Source organism: Erinaceus europaeus, chromosome 7 (genome assembly GCF_950295315.1).
Source record: "Erinaceus europaeus chromosome 7, mEriEur2.1, whole genome shotgun sequence".
NCBI lineage: Eukaryota > Metazoa > Chordata > Mammalia > Eulipotyphla > Erinaceidae > Erinaceus > Erinaceus europaeus.
Window position 1 is genome coordinate 44,171,529 of NC_080168.1, and position 22,108 is coordinate 44,193,636.

Sequence of the window (22,108 nt, forward strand, 5' to 3'; positions counted from 1 at the left end):
ATTATTTTTTTCTTTTGTTATTTTATAAAACTGTAAAATGATAGTGGTATAATTCCATACAGTTCCCACCACTTGAATTCTGTGTCCCATCCCCTCCATTGGAAACTTCTCTATTGTTTAACCACTTGGGAGTATGGACCACAATTCTTTTTGGGGTGCAGAAGGTGGGATTTCTGACTTCTGTAACTGCTTCTCTACCTAACATGGGTGTTGGCAGATCAATCCATAACCACAGCCTGTTTCTATCTATTCCTAGTAGAGTAGGGTTCTGGAGAGGTTCTAGGTAGCACTGGTGAGGTCACCTGCCCAGAGAAGGCAGGATGGAAATCATAGTAGCATCTAGAACTTGGTGGCTAAAATGCAGTAAGATAGAAAGCACGACAAAATGTTTAACAGGAATCATAAAGCAGGAATGCAGTAGATGAAAGTAGGGGCCTTAGGGTTGAAGGAAGCTACAAAGTCTATTTTAGGAATATTCCTAGGAGCCTATGTCTTAATAATCTTTTCTTGCTTGAGCTTGCATGCGAACATGGGGGTGGACTAGAAATATTGTCTGGGAAGATGGTGTCAGAATTGAGAGTAAAACTAGAAAGCAGGATTAGGGCAGAGAGTTGTTCAGAAACTTGAAGGAAATATATAAATGCAATTAACTATCACAATGATCTAATCCAGGGCCCATATCTATTCAGTATATATATTTATATTTATATCTGTATTTGGTATAGGAGCCTGTAAACCTCCTAGTCACTGTCAGACTGAGCTCACGGTTCATAGTAACTGCTGGGAACATTCTAGGTTGCACAAGTGGCTGAGTAGGATGATCCAGCCTCCCTTTGGAGAGTAGGGCAGTCCCTACTGTTGCTAGTTCACAGTGAGGGTATGGTCCTGAAGAAGCCTACAAAAGGTTATAATGATGCCCCTAATGGGTGTGACCAGTGGTGGTAGAAAGAGGGATGTACTAGAGGTTTGGGCCCATATTATCTATGGCTTCTCTGTTTAGGACCCTGGGTGATGGGGTGGTTTCCTGATCCATTTTTTAAAAAATATTTTCTTAGAGAAATAGACAGAAGGGGGGACATGTATGTATGTGTGTGTGTGTGCTGGGAGGGACAAAGAGAAGGAGAGACAACATAGCACTGCTCTGCTATCCATGGAGTTTCTGTTGGTGGTTCTACCCTTCTCCCCCTCCTTTCTCCTCCTCCTTTTCCCCCTACCTCCACTCTCTTTCCCCTACCTCCCCCCTCTTTCCCCTACCTCCCTCTCTTTTCCCTACCTTCCCCCTCCTCCTCCTATCTTTCCCCTCCTCCCCCTATCTTCCCCTCCTTAGCCCTCCTTTTACCAGAGCATTCCCTCCTCCCCCCTCTCCACCCTCGAATTTCTCTCCCCTCCCTCTCCCCCTTCCTCCTTTTACCAGAGCATTGCCCAGCTCTGGTTTTGTGGTGGTCCTGGGGATTGAACCTGGGACATAGGAGCCTCAGGCATGAAAGTTATTTGCATAACCATTGTACAAGCTCCCTGCCCCAAGGCAACCTTCTGATGCCTCACTTTTCTCTTTACAAACAATGAAACCATGAAAAAGTGACTAAGTATAACTTGCTAGTAAGTGGCAAATCAGGACTTGGACTCAGACAAGCTGGCTTTAGAGTCTGTTTTCTGTTATTAGATCGAGTCCACACCATAGATTTAAAGAGCTTAGTGAGTTTTCAGTTTATTCAGTTATAAATGTCAGAGTAGAGAACTGACCTCTTGACTGTCTGGCTTCAGAGCCCTAAGCCTTCAGCATCTAGCTCTGTTCTGACACAGAACAGGAGCTCTTCTGGGCATTCAGAAAACTGAATTTCTACAGAATTAAGCAAAGTGTTGTCGGGAGAAGTCTGACTCATGGTGGGGCTCGAAGCAGCCAGTTGTGGGGGAGGCTGGAGAAACTCAAGGTGGGTGGACTGAGAGTGGAAGAAATTAGAATTCAGAATGCAGCTTCAACCTAGGGAGTTTCAGGCCCAAGACCCTCTATCAAAAACCACATTTTAAAGATCTTCAGACTAGGAAGCAATGTAGTAGTTTCATATATATATATATGTATGTATTCTGTTAAGGCATTTAAAACAGAAAATGATGTCCTCATTATATCTCTGCAATCTGGCAGATTTTTCTCTACTGAAAAAGCCTGAGTGTGGAAGTCCTTTCTTTTAGAAATCCCTTTGAATCTAAAGCCCAAATCCTGTGTACTTTAGCTAATGATTAAATGTCTCCTCCCCACCTCCCAATGTTCACTCCCTTTTTTCCAAGCAAATTTATCTTGACCATTCACGTGTGCTATTTAGTTAGTCATGGCAACCAGGCCATTTGATAGACCAATTTACAGCTAAACTTAGACACTATATTAATAGTTTGGCTATGTTTATCATTTTTTTTTTTTTTTTAGATTCTAGCATCAAGGTTGGATTGATGTCCATAGATTGCTAGTGTGCTAGGAAATGATGGTGCTGTAACTATGGAAAAAAAATTTTCTCAGCTTCTTTGAATCTGTTGTCTTGGTTTTCAAATATGTTTGTAAAGCACTCACGAAGAGTGAGAATGCTGTTCCTCTGGTTTCATTTAAAGTTGTCTATGGGGAACCAGGTGGTGGCACACCCACTTAAGCACACATATTACCATGTACAAGGAGTCAAGTGGGTCCGAGCCCCCCCCCCCCCCACACACACACACACTTGCAAGGGAGATGCTTCGTGAGTGGTGAGGCAGGTCTGCAGATGCCTCTCTTTCTCCCTCTCTATTTTCTGTCCCCTCTTAATTTCTCTCTGTCCTATCAAGTATAATAGAAGGTGGAGGTGGGGGGAATGGCAGCTAGGCGCTGTAGAGTCACAGTGCCAATATCAAGCCCCAGCGATAACTCTAGTGTCAATTAAAAAAAAGTTTATGAAAAACTATGTTCCAAGGTCAGGGGAATTCTAGTGGAAGAAAAGAACTTTTCAGGAAAAATGTGAATTTCAGAATTTTAATGTCAAGTTTCCACTTATTTTCCTGTTTGGCAAAAACAAAAATGTAATAGTCTAAATGCTACTTAAAAAAATGAACTTATAAAATGACAGCCAGTTTTAGTGAAGTCTTCACATACATACATTTAAATGGTTAATCTCAGTTTTCCCTGAGTGGTATTGCATTTTATTCTTGAAAATATGTGACCTGAAAAATAACCCAGATGAAAGAACTAGGATCAGTTAATAGTTGTGGCTAAATGTTAAATTTGTACACAAATACTCAACAGTCTTTCTGTGTGCTTTTTTTTTTAAGCTATCAATGAGCATTTATCCACGTTTAAATTTTTTTAAATTTTTTATTACTATTATTTATTCCCTTTTGTTGCCCTGTTGTTTTATTGTTGTAGTTATTATAGTTGTTGTTACTTATGTTGTTGTTGGATAGGACAGAGAGAACTGGAGAGAGGAGGGGGAGACAGAGAGGGGGAGAGAAAGATAGACACCAGCAGACCTGCTTCACCACCTGTGAAGGGACTCCCTTGCAGGTGGGGACCCGGGTGCTCAAACCAGGATCATTAACCCCCTCCCCAGTCATTGCGCTTTGCACCACCTGTGCTTAACCCATTGCACTATCACCCGACTCCCTGTTTAAATCTTTTAAAGGTGTGTGTGTGTGTGTGTGTGTCTTTCAGATCTCAAAGGTTCAGTCTCCCATGGAAACGTTCACAGTCTCCTGAAGGAAATGAGACACTGTCTTCATGGTTTAATTTAGAGAAAAGGATGTGACATTATTGATTTTACATGTGCATGAAACTTTCATCATGGTTCTGATTAGTCTCTGGGCAACGGCTCTGTCAATTTCCCTTGCTAAATCTTCCCCTTGTTTCTCCTCATTATGGGAAAGAACAACTAATTCTGGATGAATCTTGTATTCCAGCTCTCAGTTGGGCTATTTCGTCTAGAAGTCCACTGGAGCACAAAATAATCCACAAGCTTTGATGATCTAAAAGTTTTATGGAAGAACCCCACATTTGAAATTAAGTAGCATTTGCATCCATATGAAATACTCAGAACCGGCAAATCCATAGAGACAGAAAGTGGTTGCCAGGGTCTGGGATTGAGGGTGATGCTGTGAAGTGATTGAATAACAGGTGACAGTTTTCTCCTTGGATGATAAAAAGGTCTTAGAGCCTGATAGTGGTGATGGTTGCACAATGTAAATATGAACCGCCAGTAAGTTGCAAGAGATATAAGTGCAAACGACATAGTGGCTATTTTATAACTTAATACTTTTGCAATGCTATATGATGGTTCACTTTTTGTCACTTTTGCATCTCACAAGTTAAACATGTAATACATCAGTTATCAGGGCTGATAATTATTGGTGAGGAAAACAAGTGCTTTAAGAGGGTTTGAGTCACATGCCTATTTTCCTCCCAGGTTCACGCCCTCATCTTATTTTAAAATTTTTATCATTTTTATATTTTATTGGGGAATGAACATTGGGGCCATGTGCATGCATAATACTGCTAAGCAGCATTCTTGGTCCAATTTTCTACTATTATTACTATTTATTTCATTTTACATAGAGACAGGGAGACATAAAGTGTATGAGACCACAGCACTGTAGCATCCCCCAGTTTGACTGAAGCTAGGCTCAAACTGGGGTCACCAACATAGCAAAACAGCTCACTATCCAAGTTAGCTGTTTTTCTGGACCTTTTATATTATTTTAAAAATCGTTTTATTAGGGAAATGATGATTAATAGGACAATTTCTGTCTCATGAGAACAATTTCATTTTTTAAATAATTTTATGTATTTATTATTTATTGCATAGAGACAGAGAGAAACTGAGAGGGAAGGGACTATGGACAGGTAGAGAGTCAGAGAGACACCTGCAGTGCTGCTTCACCACTTGAGAAGCTTTCCCCTGCAGGTGGGGATACAATTTCTTATCTCCCCATGACTATCTGCATACCACTCCCACCACCAATTTAAGTCCTCCTCTGTCATCTATTTTCTAATCATGATTTAAAATATACATATATATACACTTATATTTAATACAGTTTAAATCAGCATTCCTGGTTCATTTCAGCTCTTTTACTACCAAACCTGGGGGCAGGGACTGCTTCAGTTTCTCTGCCTTCTCTTTGTCTATGATGACCATTGTATAAAGGTACCTGCTGCACCGGACTTTAAACTTCTCATTATCCCTGTTTTTCTTAGTCTTGACAGACTTTGCGTCCTTGCACCTCACCTTCAGTAGGAAATCCTTGATCTTCTCTTTGTGGGGCATGGTGACCAGGTATGTAGGACTGGGGCGGCCGGCACTTACAGACAGAGAGACACTCTCAGAGAGCGATGAGGAGGAACAAGGATGGAGGAAGAGGATCTATTCATGATTTTTAAAATTTATTCTTGATTTTTACTTTTGATTATCTTCTATTTTCTATTCTTGATTTTTTTTTTTTTCCTTGAGACAGGGAGAGGTAGAGAGGAAAGGCACTATGACATTGCTCCATCAGTCATCTAAGGAATTCCCCCAGTGCCATCAGTGATGCTCCCTTGTGGTGTTGGCGTTTGGATCTATTAGCATGATAAGGGACAGACTCTCTTTTTATTTATTTATTGTTTATTGCCACCAGGAATATCACTAGGGCTTGGTGCCTGCATGATGAATCCACTGATCCCAGTGGCTATTTTTTCTATTATATTTTATTTTATAAGACAGAGAGAAATTGAGAGAGAAGAGATGGGGTTTGGGTGGGCGGTAGTGCGTCGGGTTAAGCATACATGGAACAAAGTGCAAGGACCACTGTAGGATCCCGGTTTGAGCCCCCAGCTCCCCACCTGCAAGGGGTTTGCTTCGCAAGCGGTGAAGCAGGTCTGCAGGTGTCTATCTTTCTCTCTCCCTCTGTCTCCCCCTCCTCTCCCGATTTCTCTCTATCCTATCCAACAACAACAACTGTAAGAACAATAACAACCACAACAAGGGCAACAAAAATGGGAAAAATAGCCTCCAGAAGCAGTGGATTCATAGTGCTGGCACTGAGCCTCAGTGATAAGCCTGGAGGAAAAAATAGAATAAAATAATAAAAAAAGGAGAAGAGATAGGGAAGGAGAAAGACAGAGAGAGACACTTGCGGTACTTGCTTTACCAGTTGTGAAACATCCCCCTACAAATGGGGAATGGAGCTCAAACCTTGAACATAGTGATGTGTGCACTCAACCAGGTGCACCACCATCCACCCCCCGGGGCACAGACTCTGGATGAGTTTCTCCCAGCCCCTTTTATTTTCTTGAGGACTCTCCATACTGTTTTCCCTAATGGCTGCACCAGAACACTGACATTATACTTCACTTGTATTTTTAACCTTAACTGTTGGCTGACTAATCAATGTATGTATCTGATTGGTGATTTGGGGCATCTGTTTGTCCACTTCCATCTGTTTCACTATCTAGAAGGTCAGTCCTTGCAAAAGCTGAATAAGGCAAGAGATTGGCATACTTTAATGATGACTCTTTAGTCACTATCAGGCCACCCCATCTAATCGGGGAGCCCTGAGATTCCCAAACAGACATGATGGGCCTAGACCTCGAATAAATCCCTCTCTCCATTGTTATCAGTCATCTATATCAGGAACAACAAAAGAGACCCCTTTGTGGGCCCCCAAAGGGCCTTGTCCTCAACTTGGATTAACAACGGTAGAGAATGTCCCATCCTCTGAAGGGAGGCTGGACAACATACTCTATGCTACACCTGAGGAAGATGGGTCCTGATATTGGGGCAGCTTGGAATGTTCCTACTGATGACCACAGGATGTAAGGTTGGATCTACAGCGATGCAGAGGTCACATAAGCTCCTAAGCTGATTATGGGCCCTAGATCACATCAAATCAATGGGGTTTACAGTCAACAGTATTTATACACCTTTCCCATATTTGGGAGCTACTCTCTTCCCTGATCCAGCTTTCTAAAGGTCCTTCTGCTAACCATGACATCATCTCCCCAGACAATAACTTGGATCCACCTGCATATCAGATTTCAGGCTTGGGTGGGGGTGGGGGGGGGCGAAGAAAAACTAGTATAGCCACAGGCCCCTTTGGGATATAACTAAAATATGCCTACTAGCTATCTACAGAATGGAGACCCCCCAACTCTTCATCTGCACTACTCCAGCCTTTAGGTTCATGATTAGTCAACAACTTGTTTGGCTTTATATGTTAACTCTCTTTTCAGCCACCAGTTTCCAGATGCTACCATGATGCCAACCAGAATTCCTTAGACAGACAACCCCAGCAATGTGTCCTGGAGCTCTACTTCCCCAGATCCCTTCCCCACTAGGAAAAGAAAGAGACAGGCTGGGAGTATGGATCAACCTGTCAATGCCCATGTTCAGTGGGGAAGCCAGACCTTCCACCTTCTGCATCCCACAAGGACCTTGGGTCCATACTCCCAGAGGGTTAAAGAATAGGAAAGCTATCAGGAGAGGGGATGGGATACAGAGTTCTGGTAGTGGGAATTGTGTGGTGTTGTACCCCTGTTATCCTATGGTTTTGTCAGTGATTCCTTTTTATAAATAAATAATATTAAAATAAAAGGTCAGTCCTATGGTAGCACAGATGGATGTTCACATGTAGCCCTGAGTCCCTGTTTTAGTCTTCATAAGGTGCTGAATGACACTAAACTAGGTTTGCTTTCTCCACTAGTCAGCCCACAGTCTAGTGGAGAGATATGCTAAGCTTCAGTTCACAGAGAAACCTAAAAGTGCAATGTGATAACTTTGTGGGGGACCAAGAGGCCCCACAGTAGGTCACTTAACCTCACCAGGGAGGTGAGACAAACTGAAGTGACACTTGAACAGAGTTTGAAAATTAAGCAGCAAATACCACCAAAGGGATCTTCATTGGCCTTAAACTCGAGTACACGTGAGAAGTTGCCGTAGTTGACTTGCCACCGTGATATGAAGACTGATGCTACCAGGGGCTACTAACTCTTATCTGAGATGGAGACTAAGCTGAAAGATCATGCCCTGCTATGTCCCATGACCGAGCAGCTCATCAAAGCAAAGATGAAGTACATTTCAGCTTTGGGTACATTTCAGCCACAAGAACCAGTACTCTCCTGCTTTGCTTTCGTCTCTTTTCAGCTAGAGAATGACATGGTTGGGGACAGCAGGAGAGGATGGAGGTAACCTCCATCTGGGCATGTCTATCTGGTATGTTAGGACAGGGGAGGAGAGGGCATTCCTGTTTCCACTGCTTCTGCTAAACAGAAAGGGCACCAGAGGTGAACAGGAGGGAAGTCATGTGTCTCGCCCTGCCTTATTTTGAGGGAACACTTATTTTGAGGTTGACTATCTAATCTAGTTAGGATAAACTATGCAAATTTACCCTTCTCTATGCTGAAAAAATTGCTGTGTGGGTGCTGTTGTCTCTCGGTTTCCTGGTAAAATTCTTTGGAAGCTTGCCTCCATTCTTTGCTGATTTGGAAGGAGAGGGAAGAGAACAGGTCACAATGCCCTGGGAGCAGGGAAGTGGGGGCATGTCAGGCACAGAGGTCAACTTCAGCTCCAGGGAGAAGTGCCTGTGGCCTGGCCCAGGGCAAAGACACGGTCATGTATTTCCTCCTACTTTTGATGAGTGCTTCTGCTGAGTACCGTCCAACCCCTGCCTCCCCATCAGCTATCTAAGGTCAAAGAGAATGAACTAGCCTCTCCTACAGCTGAAGAGGGGTGGTGAGTGGGCCCTGCCTACTATGATGAATCTTTTTATTGTCATTAACCCATGATTAATCTGATGCAGTACATTTACTTGCCGACTTATACTGCTGCAGACACAGGTGATGACTGTATCTGTGTGCCAACACTTCCTGCAATGATGTGACGCAGCCTTAACATCTCAATGGCTTAAACATGATTTGATGACAAGTGGGTTTTGTTGCTGTTTTTGTTGTTGTTTCTTGCTTCAACCTCAGATTCACTGTGTGGTTGGTTGGTGGGGGTCCTGCCTGACTTGAGGTTCATTGGCTGTGGGAAGCTACAGTATCTGGGCACATGCTTCTGGGTTCCCCACAACTGAAAAGTCCTGCATTTATAGCCAGGACTTACTTTCTATTGGCCAGGTTTAGAGATGCCTCACTCAACTCTCCCTTCAAATGAGAACCCGTTGTGTTCACTGACAGACATTGACAGACAGCCCTTAGCCTCTGGCCCTTTGGAATATGCTGCAGTGTTCAAGCCAAGGTCAGGATCTCTCAGGCAGCTCACAGCCCAGACCACCTTCTAGGCAACCTGCATGTGAAGTTCCCCTTGGCTTTGGCCAATGCTTTCTTCCTCCTCAATCATCCATATACAATTCTTCCTATTTCCCCCGGTGGGTGTCAGACCGGCAATGTAGCCTGAACACTTTACCTTCCTGGGGCCGCAGATGGCTCCCTCAGTAGAATGCACATGTTCTCATGGGTTAGGACCTGGGTTCAAGTCCCCAGGCTGCACCTGTAAAGAAGAAGCTTCACAAGCAGTGGAGTGTTGTATGCTTTACATTGAGTTCTAGTTCTCCCCCACCGAGAGAATTAGATCAGTCCAGTTACTTTCGTGGGCCTGCTTGGCCCCGCCCCAAAGAAACCCGCCAGAGTTTCAGAGTTCGAGAGTAAGAGAGGGTTCCTGAGTTCCAGAGGAAGAGAGAGTGCTTGTGCTGCCGCAAAGAGACAGCAGAGTTCTGTTTGGTGATTAGTTTGTCTTAGTTTATGAATCGTTGTTCCTGAATAAAGAAATACAGCTTCCCTGCCCAGCCTTGTCTCCGCATCTCTGTTACCCGCCCGTGAAGTTAGCCCGGCCAGCTAGAGACTCCGAATTTTTAACAACAAATGGCGCCCACGTGGACCTGACCTGCGCATCTCTCAGATAAGTAAAGACAATTTGGCTACCTATGCACTATGGCCTTCTCTTCTGCTTGTGAAGAGATCTCCAAAGGCCTCTGCTCTTTCTTCACGAGACTGTTTTGCTGTTTCTGGAACATTTATCTCTGGACCACTCTGGTTTCCACTCGCTTGGGCGAACTCAGAACAGCCAGCGGGAATAGCCAGTGGGCGGGAGGCAAGGCGCGGAGCTGCTGTTTCCACCTGGTTAAACAGCCAGCCAGCCAGCTGCACCCAAACAACCCCGCGCACCGTGCCCACAGCCCTGCAGCCCCGCAGCCGCAAGAGCCCGACGCCAGCACGCAAGAGCCCAATGCCTCCACGCAGGAGCCCGATGCCACCACACAAGAGCCCAATGCCAACACGCTAGAGCCCGATGCCAACACGCTGGAGCCCGATGCCAACACGCTGGAGCCCGAGGCCAACACGCTGGAGCCCGAGGCCAACACGCAAGAGCCCGAGGCCAGCCCACAGGAGCCGGCTCTCCACCGCGTGGCGCAGGGCACTGGACGCGTGATCCCTCCACGCTGCTCAGCCACTGCGAACAGGGCAGCAGATATGGCAGGGCCATGGGGCAGGGCCGCGGCGGCCTATCATGGCCGCCACCCCTGGGCACCTGGGCCCACACCTTCTACAAGCCTGGCCTGCCTGCCCTCTTGCTATGAATTCTGGAACGATCCCGGGCTTCCCGGACCCCCGGGCTCCCTGCCGAAACTGGGCACACGAAATCTCCAGCTGCTGGTCCGGTCTGAAGACAGACAAGCTGGAGTACGCAGAGATTTGTACAGAGATTACAACCTGCAATTCCTAGAAGTGAAGCTGCACGGGAAGCCACCTCCGGATGGTGAAACCCCCCCCCCCCCAACAACTAAGACAGTGCAGATTTAAATTTGTGTTTAAAATGACATGTCTTCGTAACAAAGGTTTCTCTCCTTGTGCATTAATGACCATGTTTATGTGTATGTTTAAAGTTTGGTAAACAATAACTTTAAGGCTAAATTCTTACTAGTCAAAGTTAAATAAAAAAGGTTTTCAACGTAATTCTCATAAAGATAAAATTAACTTACATTTAAAGTCTGAAGTAAAAATTAGTTAACAATCAATATATTTTAACTAAGTTGGTCTAAACAAAAGGTTAAATAGACTTGTTGATATGTAAAACTCTCCATTACCTTCTCTATTAGAAATGGTAGATCGCACAATGGCTATGCTAATTATTCTCATGCCTGAGGTTTCCTTTCCTGACTCCATCTTGAATGGGTGTAACAAAAGGTTAAAAAGACGTTGTTGCTATGTAAAAGTCTCAAATTCCTTCTCTATTAGAAATATGCTAATAACAAGTTCTGTTTCATAGTAAGTAAATTGCAGCCAGCTGCCTTTGGGACTCTAGGCCGTTCCCCGCCCCCATGCAAATGCCCGTCGAGGCAAGTAGCCCCCCAGAGGCAAGAAATGTTTTTTTTAAGCTGATAAAGTTTTGCACACTGGTTCTTGTTACTTGCTTACATGTTTCTCCATGTTTGTGCCAGTTTCTTTTTATAAAAATGCCTGTACGATATAGGTTTCTGTTCACCCCACACCCTTGATACTGTAGCCATTTAGTTAAAAAAAAAGGGGGGAATTTTTGTATGCTTTACATTGAGTTCTAGTTCTCCCCCACCGAGAGAATTAGATCAGTCCAGTTAGTTTCGCGGGTCTGCTTGGCCCCGCCCCGAAGAAACCCGCCAGAGTTTCAGAGTTCGAGAGTAAGAGAGGGTTCCTGAGTTCCAGAGGAAGAGAGAGTGCTTGCGCCACCGCAAAGAGACAGCAGAGTTCTGTTTGGTGATTAGTTTGTCTTAGTTTATGAATCGTTGTTCCTGAATAAAGAAATACAGCTTCCCTGCCCAGCCGTTGTCTCCGCGTCTCTGTTACCTGCCCGTGAAGCTAGCCCGGCCAGCTAGAGCCGCCGAAATTTTAACAACAGTGGAGCTGTGCTGCAAGTAGCTCTTCTCTCTCCATCTCGCTTTCTTCCTTTATCAAAAAACAAAACAAACACACCACAATAACTTTTCTCTCCCTATTTTTGATCCCTCTTCCCTGTGTCTTCCAGACATTACCCATAGTTTATCTCTTGCACTCCTACCTTCCCAGCCTCTAAGTCACTTTTAACTTTTGCTCACATTGCCCTGGCCAAAGTCAGTTGTATCCTGATGCCCAAGGAAGCGCAGCCAGTACAGGAGGAAGCCAGATATTGGGTGTGTGTTTGTAATATCTATCACACCTCTGGATCAAGCAACCATTCATTAGCCTGCTTTTCTGGCCTGCAGAACCTCAATTTTGTTCAAGTGTCTCCCCTGCATTCCCTGTCATGACTCAGGGATAAATTGCAACTTGCCAGCACCAATTATAGCCACCCCTGTTTACAACATTGGTCAGGAAGGGAAGTGAGATCCAGACCTGTTCCATGAAACTGGGGGGTTGGTGATAGGGAATGAATGCTCCAGGATGTCTCCTCGGTCCAGGAAGGGATAGGATGGAGGGAACTGAGGTTTTTTTTTTTTTTTCTTTCTTTGCATTGCCGACTGGTGTTGTCTGTGGAACTGAGGCAGCTGCCCTGTATTGTATCAACTGGGAAGAAGAAAACAAAACAAACAAATTAAAAAACCCTCTAAGTTACCCATTTTTTCCTGGGGACACCCCGTCTGGAAGCAAATCCATCATTATCAAGTCTCATTGAGTGGACTCTGTTAGTCTTACTCAGGCTTTCTCTCTCTCTCTCTCTCTCTAGTCAGATCAATTTCAGCTGTACACCTCCTCTCTCTCCCTCACACTATGTCAGTTCTTGCTTGAAGAGTGAAACCTACAGCTAAATGATGTGATTGAACTGGTACAGATAAAAGTGACTAAGTCAAGAAATGAGACAGGCAGTCACAATTTTATTTGGACCTTTAGTTTTTGAAAACATTTATCAGGAAAGATAGTCTAATGGTTATGCAAATAGACTTTGAAGCCTGAGGCTCTAAAGTCCCAGGTTTAGTACCCTGCAACTCTATTAAGTCAGAACTGAGTGGTGCTCTGGAAAAAAAAATGAACAAACAACAACAAAAATATTCAAATGCAAGTAATTGTTGCTTATTTGAAGGGGGAAAAAAGTCCTTTGGAGCCAGGTGGTGATGCAACCAGTTGAGAGTACACATATTATCTTACACAAGGAGCTGGGTTCAAATCCCCAGTCTGCACTTGCAGAGGGGAAGTTTCATGAGAGGTCAAGAAAGGGTGAAGGTGTCTCTTCTTCCCCCCCCTTCTCTTAATTGCCATCAGGGTTATGGATGGGGCTCAGTGCACTTAACTGGGTGTGTTACCGCCCACTTCCCCCACTCTATCTCCCCCTTCCCTCTCAATTTCTCAATGTCTCTGTCTAAAATGAATACATTTAAAAAGATTCATTGTTTAAAAAAAAGTTTTAAAAAGGAGAGCAGAGGTGTGGTATACTCCTTTACACCACATTAAAGGGAGGGCTGAAATTTATTGGGCATGTAAAACATTCTGGATGCTTTATTAGGAACTTTACTTGGCTTGTCTCATCGAGTGACTTCATACCACCCTCGGAGTAACCCCTGAACTCCTCACAAAGCCCATCATACCCACTGGGGCTTGTCTTACTTTTCTGACTTTTTGCCTCCATTCCTTGCCTTGCCTGGCCTAGCTGTCTTGGTCAACTATTATTATAGGAAACACATCCCACATTTTTTCTGCTTTGAGGTCCTTGAACTTGCCACTCCCCCAGCCAACGATTCCTTCTTTGCTTTCCACTTGTCTGATTGCTCCTCCTCAATCTGACCTTGGCTATCATCTCTCCCTGAAAGCCCTTCCTTCACCATCCAGCTTCATGGAGCATCTCTCCTTCTACCCCTAGTCTCCCAGTCAGTGCCCTCCCTGCTCTCCTTTCTCCCATTTCATAAATTCACTAAAATGAGCTCCTGTTTGCTTTTGGCCTATATCCTCACACTAGATTCTTTCCTTTGTCCTTAGTTCATTGCTGGAACTCAAGTGTTTAGAAAATGGACTGACATAGAGGGGCTACTCCATGGTGTCCCTGAAATAACACACACTGATCTTATGAGACAGAGCACTACTTCTCTATTTCTGTTGTTGTTGCTGAAGTCATATATATATATATACACACACACATATATATATGATATTTTGGAAGAGAAAAGAGTCCAGAAAACTGCTCCAGTATTTTTTATGAGTTGCTAAACACAAATGCATTTCATACAGGAGGCATGTACTCTGTCATTGAACCACCTGCCCTGCCCTTGGAGTCTGTTTATTTTTTATTTACTTTTATTTTAAATAAAAGAAAATTTGCTTACTTAATTTGGTGGTTAATGGATTACAGTACAGTTGTTGACATATGGGTATAATCTCTCTCTCTTTTAAAAATATTTTATTTATTTATCAATGAGATGATAGGAAGAGAGAGAGAGATGGAGAGAAAGAACCAGACATCACTCTGGTATATGTGCACCGGGGATCGAACTCAGGACCTCATGCTTGACAGTCCAATGCTTTATCCACTATGCCACCTTCCGGTCTACAATATGGGTATAATTTTTCATATCCCTGTGCTTGAGAAATATTCTCACCCTCAGCTTAGGTCCTTTTCCACTACCATACACCAGGACTCCAAAGCTTTCCACCCCCAATCCTCTCCCTCCCTCTCCTCTCCCAGAGTCCTTCACTTTGTTGCTATATACCACATCCAGTCCAAGTTTTACTTTTGTTTCTCCATTATTTCTTAAGTGCTTATGCTCTCATCTATACAATGTCAACACTCCAGCCAGAGGCAGAGGGAAACATGATGGAACTTGATTAAGTTGGGTTTATTGCTCAATGCAGTGAAACAGAGTGCATGTCAGGGGCTCGGTGGTGGTGCACACGGTTGAGTGCACATGCCACCATGTGCAAAGACTTGGTCTCAAGACCCCAGTCCCCACCTATAAGGGGGAAGCCTCACAAGCAGTGAAGCAGGTCTCTATCTCCTCTTACATTCTCATATTCTCTCTGTTTCTACCTAATAAATAAATAAAATAATTTTAAAATTATATTTATTTATTTATTGGATAGAGACAGTCAGAAATTGAGAGGTAAGGGGGAGAGAGAGAGGGAGAGAGACAGAGAGACACCTGCAGCCCTGCTTCACCACTCACAAAGCTTTCCCCCTGCAGATGGGGACCAGGGGCTTGAACCTGGGCCCTTGTGCACTACAACATGTGTGCTCAACCAGATGCACCATCACTTGGCCCCAAATAAAATAATTTTTGAAAACAATACACATCAGGGAGAACTATGTGCTAACTCCATAACAGAGTGTATTAGAAAAGAACTTGTGGGATTTAGGTGGTTTTAGCTGGAGTTAAGAAAGCAGAGCTGTTTTTTCTTTTCCTTTTGCGTCCAGGGTTATCACAGGGGCTCAGTGCCTGCACTACAAATCCACTGTTTCTGATGGCCTCCCCCCATTGTTTTATTGGGTAGGACAGAGAGAAATTGAGAAGGGTGGGGAAGATAGAGAGGGAGAGAGCAAGAGAAACACTTGCAGACCTGATTCACCACTTGTGAAGTATCCCCACTGCAGGTAGGGAGCCAGGGGCTCAAACTGGGATCCTGGCTAGGGTCCTTGCCCTTCATACTATGTGAGCTTAACTTAGTGTGCCACCACCTGGCCCCCAGACATTGTTTTTTCTGGATTTAATATTGTCAGGAAACAGAAACAAGTCTATAATGAGATATTAAAGTATTTATGTAACTAATTTATTTATTTAAAGAGAGAGACCAGAGCACAGGTCCAGTGTGCGCTATATCAGGGGATCAAACCTGGAGCTTTAGATATTCAATGCATGTGTTCTACCCACAGAGTCACCTCCCTGGCCACTGCTGGGATTTTCTTAACCAATCTCATCTATAAGGCAAGACTGGCATAGGACTAACATTGTTATGGGGGTGGGGTGGATACTATTCTATACTATGGATATTATTCCCATTCACAAGGATTGGGGGAAGTTTGGTGTTATTGTGGTTTGCCAGCACTCTTATATCTGTCACACTGCGACCAGATTACCAAACAGTCTCCCCTATTTTTGGTCTCCCTGCTTCACTTAGTTACAGAGTGATCTTGTCCGAAACTGCTGTTCTGCACAATTATTGAGAATATGGAGACCCAGCTGTGTCAGGCCTTTTCCTGGCTCTATTTTTTTCTCTCTCACAACTGTCCTAGGGCTGGGGTCCAGTGGCAGATGTTGCAAAAGTAAGCAAGAGTATTTCCTCTGACATTTAGACAGTCACCTCCTGGTCTCTGGATCTGAGTAAGGCTAACCACTCAACCAAAGTGGTGGAGGCCAAGGTAGAAGAGTAGTGTTTCCAGACGACAAATAACTCAAAAGTTTCCTCATTTTACTCAGTAATCAGTTACCATCAACACATGCCCAGATCCATTTAAATTTCAAATGAACGATGATATGTCTTTTGTTCCCTAAATGATAGGAATACTCAACCCTTCCCACTGTCTTTCAGGTCATGTTTAACAGTCCATAGCAGCCTTGGTTATGCATGGGTCAAGGTCTTCTCTAAATGCTACTGATTTGTTCTAGGAAAGTTATTATTATTTTTTTAACCAGTTTCTCAGCCTCCTTTAGACTCCCAGAACACCCTGGATTTTTCTATGCCTCTCCCATGCTCTATTATAATTGATTTAACAGTAACCTATTTGCCCAGTGAGACTATCTCCCACAATTTTGTGTCTGGAACCTTTTAACAAAGGACTTGGCACAGGCTAGATTATCTATAAATAGTAAACGGGGATGTAATATCTGGCTTGAGTTCACTGTACAAAACTTTTGTAGAGTCCGTACTATGAGCCAGAAAAACATTATGATACATCAGCTACTCCTTTGGGAATTAGTATTCATCTCTAATAGAAGAAGGAGGGATTGAGTGAGGGAGAGAAAGACAGGGAAAAAAAAAAGAAAAAGAGAAGGAGGAGGTAGCACTGGTGATAACTCAGGATCAGGCACTATTAGGTGCTTTATAGGTCATTACTGCCATTTTACAGGTGAAGCACTGTGCAGTCCACAATTGCACAGAGCAGAAAAGTTAGACATTGTCATTCTATAATATACCGTGTGATATTACTGAGTTCACACAATTAGTAAAAGGCAGGATGCGGATTATAACTGGTAAAATCTAACTCTAGTAACACTTGCCTCTTAGGTTGAAAGGTGCCATGTATATTCACACTTCTGTCCTTTGATCAGAGTGTAAGTTGTAGATCCAGGTTGTCAAAATTGCAGCAGACACCTGTTGCACTGTTAACTTAAACAAAAATTGGGGCTGGATGGTGGCGCACCTGGTTCAATGCACATGTTATAAAGCACAAGAACCCAGGTTTAAGCTCCCAGTTCCCACCTGCAGGGGGAAAGTTCTGCAAGTGGTGAAGCAGAGCTGCAGGTGTCTCTCTTTCTCTCTTTCTATCTCCCCCTTCCCTCTTGATTTCTGACTGCCTCTAGTCAATAGATAAAGATTTAAAAAAAATCAGGATTCTCCACCCCTCAAAGTCCTTTAAAATTAAATGATCTTTCTTATTTTAAGGTAACCTTGGTTTAAAAGACTATATATATTTTAGCAGTACAATTTCACACCCTTTCAAAGTATGTCATCACACCACTCTCACCAGAGTACTGGTATCCCTCTACCAAAGTCACTTAGATTCCCTCCACCCTTGAAAACCAAGCCTTCCTTCCAATTCCTTTTAGTAATTACAGTTATTTACTCCATAGCCTTGTCTTCATTGACTTCACTTGTTCCTTTGCTTTGCTTCTTTACGTACTCCATATGAGAGAGAAAGAGGGGGGGCATTCAGAATTTTCATTTCATATAATTTTCTTTAGCATTATAGTAGGCCTGTGTTCATGATAATAAATTCCTCTGTCGTTTGGTTGAAAAGCTCTTTGTCACTCCTTCAAATATGCATGATAAGCTAGCTGGGTAGAGTAGCCTAGGTTGGAGATCCTTTCCACTCAAAGCTCTAAATATACTCTGCCAGTCCTTTCTGGCCTTTTAAGATTCTGTTGTGAAATCAACTAATTGTCATATTGGAATTTCCTTAGAGGTGGCTCTCCCTTCTGCTGTTTTTAGGGTTTTCTATCTTTGCTCTTTAATTATAATGAGAAGACACTTATTTTAAAATGGAGTGACTAACATGACCAAGCTGGGACAAGATTTTACGGTTTCTTTATTTTGTTAGTACGATGGAGAATCTAAATATCTCCCTCTCCCTCTCCCTCTCCCTCTCCCTCTCCCTCTCCCTCTCCCTCTCCCTCTCCCTCTCCCTCTCCCTCTCCCTCTCCCTCTCCCTCTCTCTCAGTGAGACCTCACACAGGGCAATTTCACTATTCCCTGGCTGGCTGCCTTTTTTCTTTTTTCAAAAAATATTTATTTATTCCCTTTTTATTGCCCTTGTTTTATTGTTGTCGTCATTATTGTTGTCTATATTCGTTGTTGGATAGGCCAGAGAGAAATGGAGAGAGGAGGGGAAGGCAGAGAGGGGAAGATAAAGATAGACACCAGCAGACCTGCTACACCACTTGTAAAGCGACTCCTTTGCATGTGGGGTGCCGGGGGCTCGAACCAGGATTCTTATACTGGTCCTTGCGCTTTGAGGCTGCCTTTTTTCATTCAACAAGGTAGACACACAGAACACAGAGAGACACAGAGAGGGAGATACACCACAGCGCTAGGATTTCCCCGGTGTCTTGGTACTTTCAAATGATGGTGAGGCTCCAACCTGAACCACGCAGAGGCATGGCAACACACTCGCCCTACTTGGTGAGCTAGTTCGTAGACCCCACTTAATTTCTTTTAAAAGAAACAGCTTTCACCAAGCCTTTAGAACTGAACAGCACGCGAACACAGTAACGCGGGCGGGGGGGGGGGGGGGATGTGAGTAAAGCAGATGCTCCCTGCCACTTCCTCTGCTCCCCATATCCTGGAGCCGGGAGGGGCAGTGGGAGGGAGAAAGGGCTCAGAGGGTGTGAAGTCGTGGGCAGGTGGGCACCCCCTGCCCGGCACGCTCCACGCCCCCCAGCCTCGCCCTCGCCCTCAAACCCACTTTAAACTCCCGCCCCCTCCTCCCAACGACCAATGCCGGGCCGGGAAGCCTGCCGGCGACTGTGGATTGGCCGGCGTCGCGGTTGCCGAGGCGACGGGCGGGTCTGCGGGGTCCCGGGCGGGGCGGGGGCCGCAAGGTGGTTTCCGCCCAGCTCGGGTCCGCGCCCTGGGCTGTGGTGGGGTGGCCCCCGCGCGCCCCCCGCCGGCCTCCCGCTCCGGGCGCGCCGCCTCCGCCTGCGTCTCCGCCCCCTGGACCTGGCAGCCAGCTCCCGAGCGCAGCTCCGGGCCGGCTGCACGATGGGCTGCGGGAACTCCACCGCCACCAACGCGGGCGCGGGCCGAGGTGAGCGCGGGGCCGGGGCGCGGGGCGCGGGGTGCGGGGGCCGATCGCCCCGTCCTCGCGCTCTGATTCCCGGGACAGGAGCCGCCCGCCGGCTTCGGGGAGCCGGCGAGCGCCGCTCTTCCCCGCGCGGGGGCGGTCGCGGCTGGAGCGCAGCCTGCGGGGGAGCCTGCGGGGGCGCGGGGAGGACCGGCGGGGGCGCCCCTGCATCCGGCCGCCCGGAGCGCTGCCGGCGGAGAGGGTGCCCCGCCGCGGCCCGGGGTGCTCCCTTTTCTGGCACATTCCCCCTCCAACCTCCAAGGGGTGCCCCCACCCACTCCGTAGGTCCTCAGATCTCAGACGCCGCTGCACCTGGAAAAGTGCAGCAGAGCAACCCCGGACTTTGGCGGCGGTGCTGGGGTGGGTGTGTGAAGGGTTACAACGTGGCGACATGACTGTCGCCCGTGCCCCTTCTTGGTGCAGAGAACCGCCGGGTGTTGGCGGGGTTTCCCTGAGTCGCTGCAGTGTGTGGAGGATGCTTAGGACCTGTGTGGCCGAGCTGCCAATCTAGTGGCGATGGCCCGTGGCTTCCCAGTTAGCAAAAGGCAGAGAGAAACTTAGCGTTCACGCTACTCAGTGCTGCGGATTGACAGGTCTTCTGGGTTCCTTCCTCCAGCCTAGCGTGGCATCCAGTGACTCTACTTTAAAACCCAGCATCTGTCTTCTGCTTTAGGAGTCAGATTCCGTGATGTGTAGTGCCTGCTGACTTTTTTTTTTCTTAGCATACTTCTCGATAAAGAACTCTCTTTCCTCCAATGAAGATCAGTCAGTTCCCACATCCTAGCTCAACCAACAAATGCACACAGTCCTTCTGATGCGGCAACCTGTTTCCCAGCAAGGCGTGGAGGTGACCTTGGGCATGTCACTTCCCTTAACCCAGCCTTTGTTGGAAGATGCAGTATCTGATCGGAACCTTATATATTCATTTCGAGGTTCATATAATGGAATTAGATATATTGATCTGTTCAGTTCTTTGTACAACTTAATTTTTCCTCTTTGGTTGCCAGTGGCCACATATACAGAATATCGTTCTGTTTTATTTTAATAGAGGCAGAGAGAGAGTGAAAGAGAATGCCGCACCAAAACTTCTTTCAGTACCGTGGGGGTTGGGCTTGAACCTGGATTGCACACATGGCAAAGCAGAAAGCAGTACACTATATTACCAGCTTGGGATAATTCATTCTTTTTAAAAATATTTATTTACTTATTTTCCCTTTTGTTGCCCTTGTTTTTTATTGTTGTTATTGATGTCATTGTTGGATAGGACAGAGAAATGGAGAGAAGAGGGGAAGACAGAGAGTGGGAGAGAAAGATAAACACCTGAGACCTGCCTCACCACTTGTGAAGCGACTTCCCTGCAGGTGGGGAGCCGGGGGCTCAAACTGGGATCCTTGCACTGGTTCTTGTGCTTTGCGCCACGTGTGCTTAGCCTGCTGCACTACCGTCAGACTCCCAGAATAATTCATTCTTCAGATGGCACTAAACTGTGTGGGCTTGTAGTCCTGGAGTTATGAATGAGTTGGGTCACTGAAGAGTTTATTTATTTATTTATTTTGATAGAGACAGAAACAAAGAGAGACCATAGCATCAAAACTTCCTTCAGGGACCAGGTGTTAGCGCAGCGGGTTAAGCGTACATAGCGAGAAGCGCAAGGACCGGCTTAAGGAGCCTGAGGCACCCCACTTGCAAGGGGGTCGCTTCACAGGCGGTGAAGCAGGTCTGCAGGTGTCTATCTCTTCCTCCTCTGTCTTCCCCTCCTCTCATGATTTCTCTCTGTCCTATCCAACAACAGTGACAGCAATAATAATAATAATAGTAACAACAAGGGCAACAAAAAATGGGAAAAATGGCCTCCAGAAGCAGTGGATTTGTAGTGCAGGCACTGAGCCCCAAGGATAACTCTGGAGGCAAAACAAAACATAACAAAACAAATAAACAAAAAAAAAAAACCCAGCTTCCTTCAATCCAGTGGGGGTCCGGGCTTGAACCTGGGCCACACATAGGGGGAAGCTGTGCACTCACTGTTCAAATGAGAAAGAGCTGGCCTCTGCAGAAAAATGACCATCTTAAAGTCTAGCCCATGTAATGTGCAGAGAGCTACTGGGGAAAGGGAGGGATGAATCCTTTGATTCATGTAACACTGAGACAGGTGAGTTAGTTTAGTTAGTGCCTGGTGAGAATGAGGCCAAGGACAGCACACTGACCTAAGAGTGGCCAGAGGACTCTGTGTGGAAACCTGGACCAATGTCAAGGCCACATCCTGCATCAACCATTAGTGCATCTGTTGGTGTGACCTGTGCTGTGACCTTAGGCATATGGCAGTGTGAGCTTCCTACCTTGCAACAAAGGTATGGGACAGGTATCCACATTAAAGACAACTGGAGGAAGGTACTGTATCAGGCTTCCTTAAAACTTTAGTCCATTTACATTTTAAATTTGTTCATGGGGGGGGGTTTGTCAGGTTTGGCTGAATAGAGTGAAACTTGGTGAAAATCAGAATGAGGGTAGGATAGTTCGTGTAAGAAAATATAAGAAAAAAGTATGATTCTCTACATAAATATTCAGTTGACCCTTTATCCTACCCCTCACTAGAAATGCAGTCCTCCTTACACAGGTATAGTTATTTTGGAGAAAGAATAATAAAACACTCAGACTGAGTGCTTTCTTGATTAGTAACTTAACTTTTG

At 45.3% G+C, this 22,108-nt stretch overlaps 2 protein-coding genes across 5 annotated transcripts in view; one reads left to right on the forward strand and one right to left on the reverse strand.

The window, feature by feature from the left end:
• Positions 1-5,045: 5,045 nt before the first annotated feature.
• On the reverse strand, positions 5,046-5,279 carry LOC103122424 (large ribosomal subunit protein eL38-like). The gene has a single exon (XM_060193434.1). It carries the CDS (start codon positions 5,277-5,279, stop codon positions 5,070-5,072), a length of 210 nt encoding a protein of 69 aa, XP_060049417.1. The 3' UTR covers positions 5,046-5,069.
• Positions 5,280-19,061: 13,782 nt separating this feature from the next.
• The window catches only part of C7H12orf75 (chromosome 7 C12orf75 homolog), a 63,569-nt gene continuing 60,522 nt past the window's right edge, over positions 19,062-22,108 (forward strand). For all 4 annotated transcript variants that reach the window (XM_060194336.1, XM_060194338.1, XM_060194337.1 and 1 more), the window contains exon 1: positions 19,062-19,385. In XM_060194336.1, the coding sequence (XP_060050319.1) occupies positions 19,076-19,385 (310 nt within the window). In that variant the 5' untranslated portion in view covers positions 19,062-19,075. The remainder of the gene's footprint in view (positions 19,386-22,108) is intronic.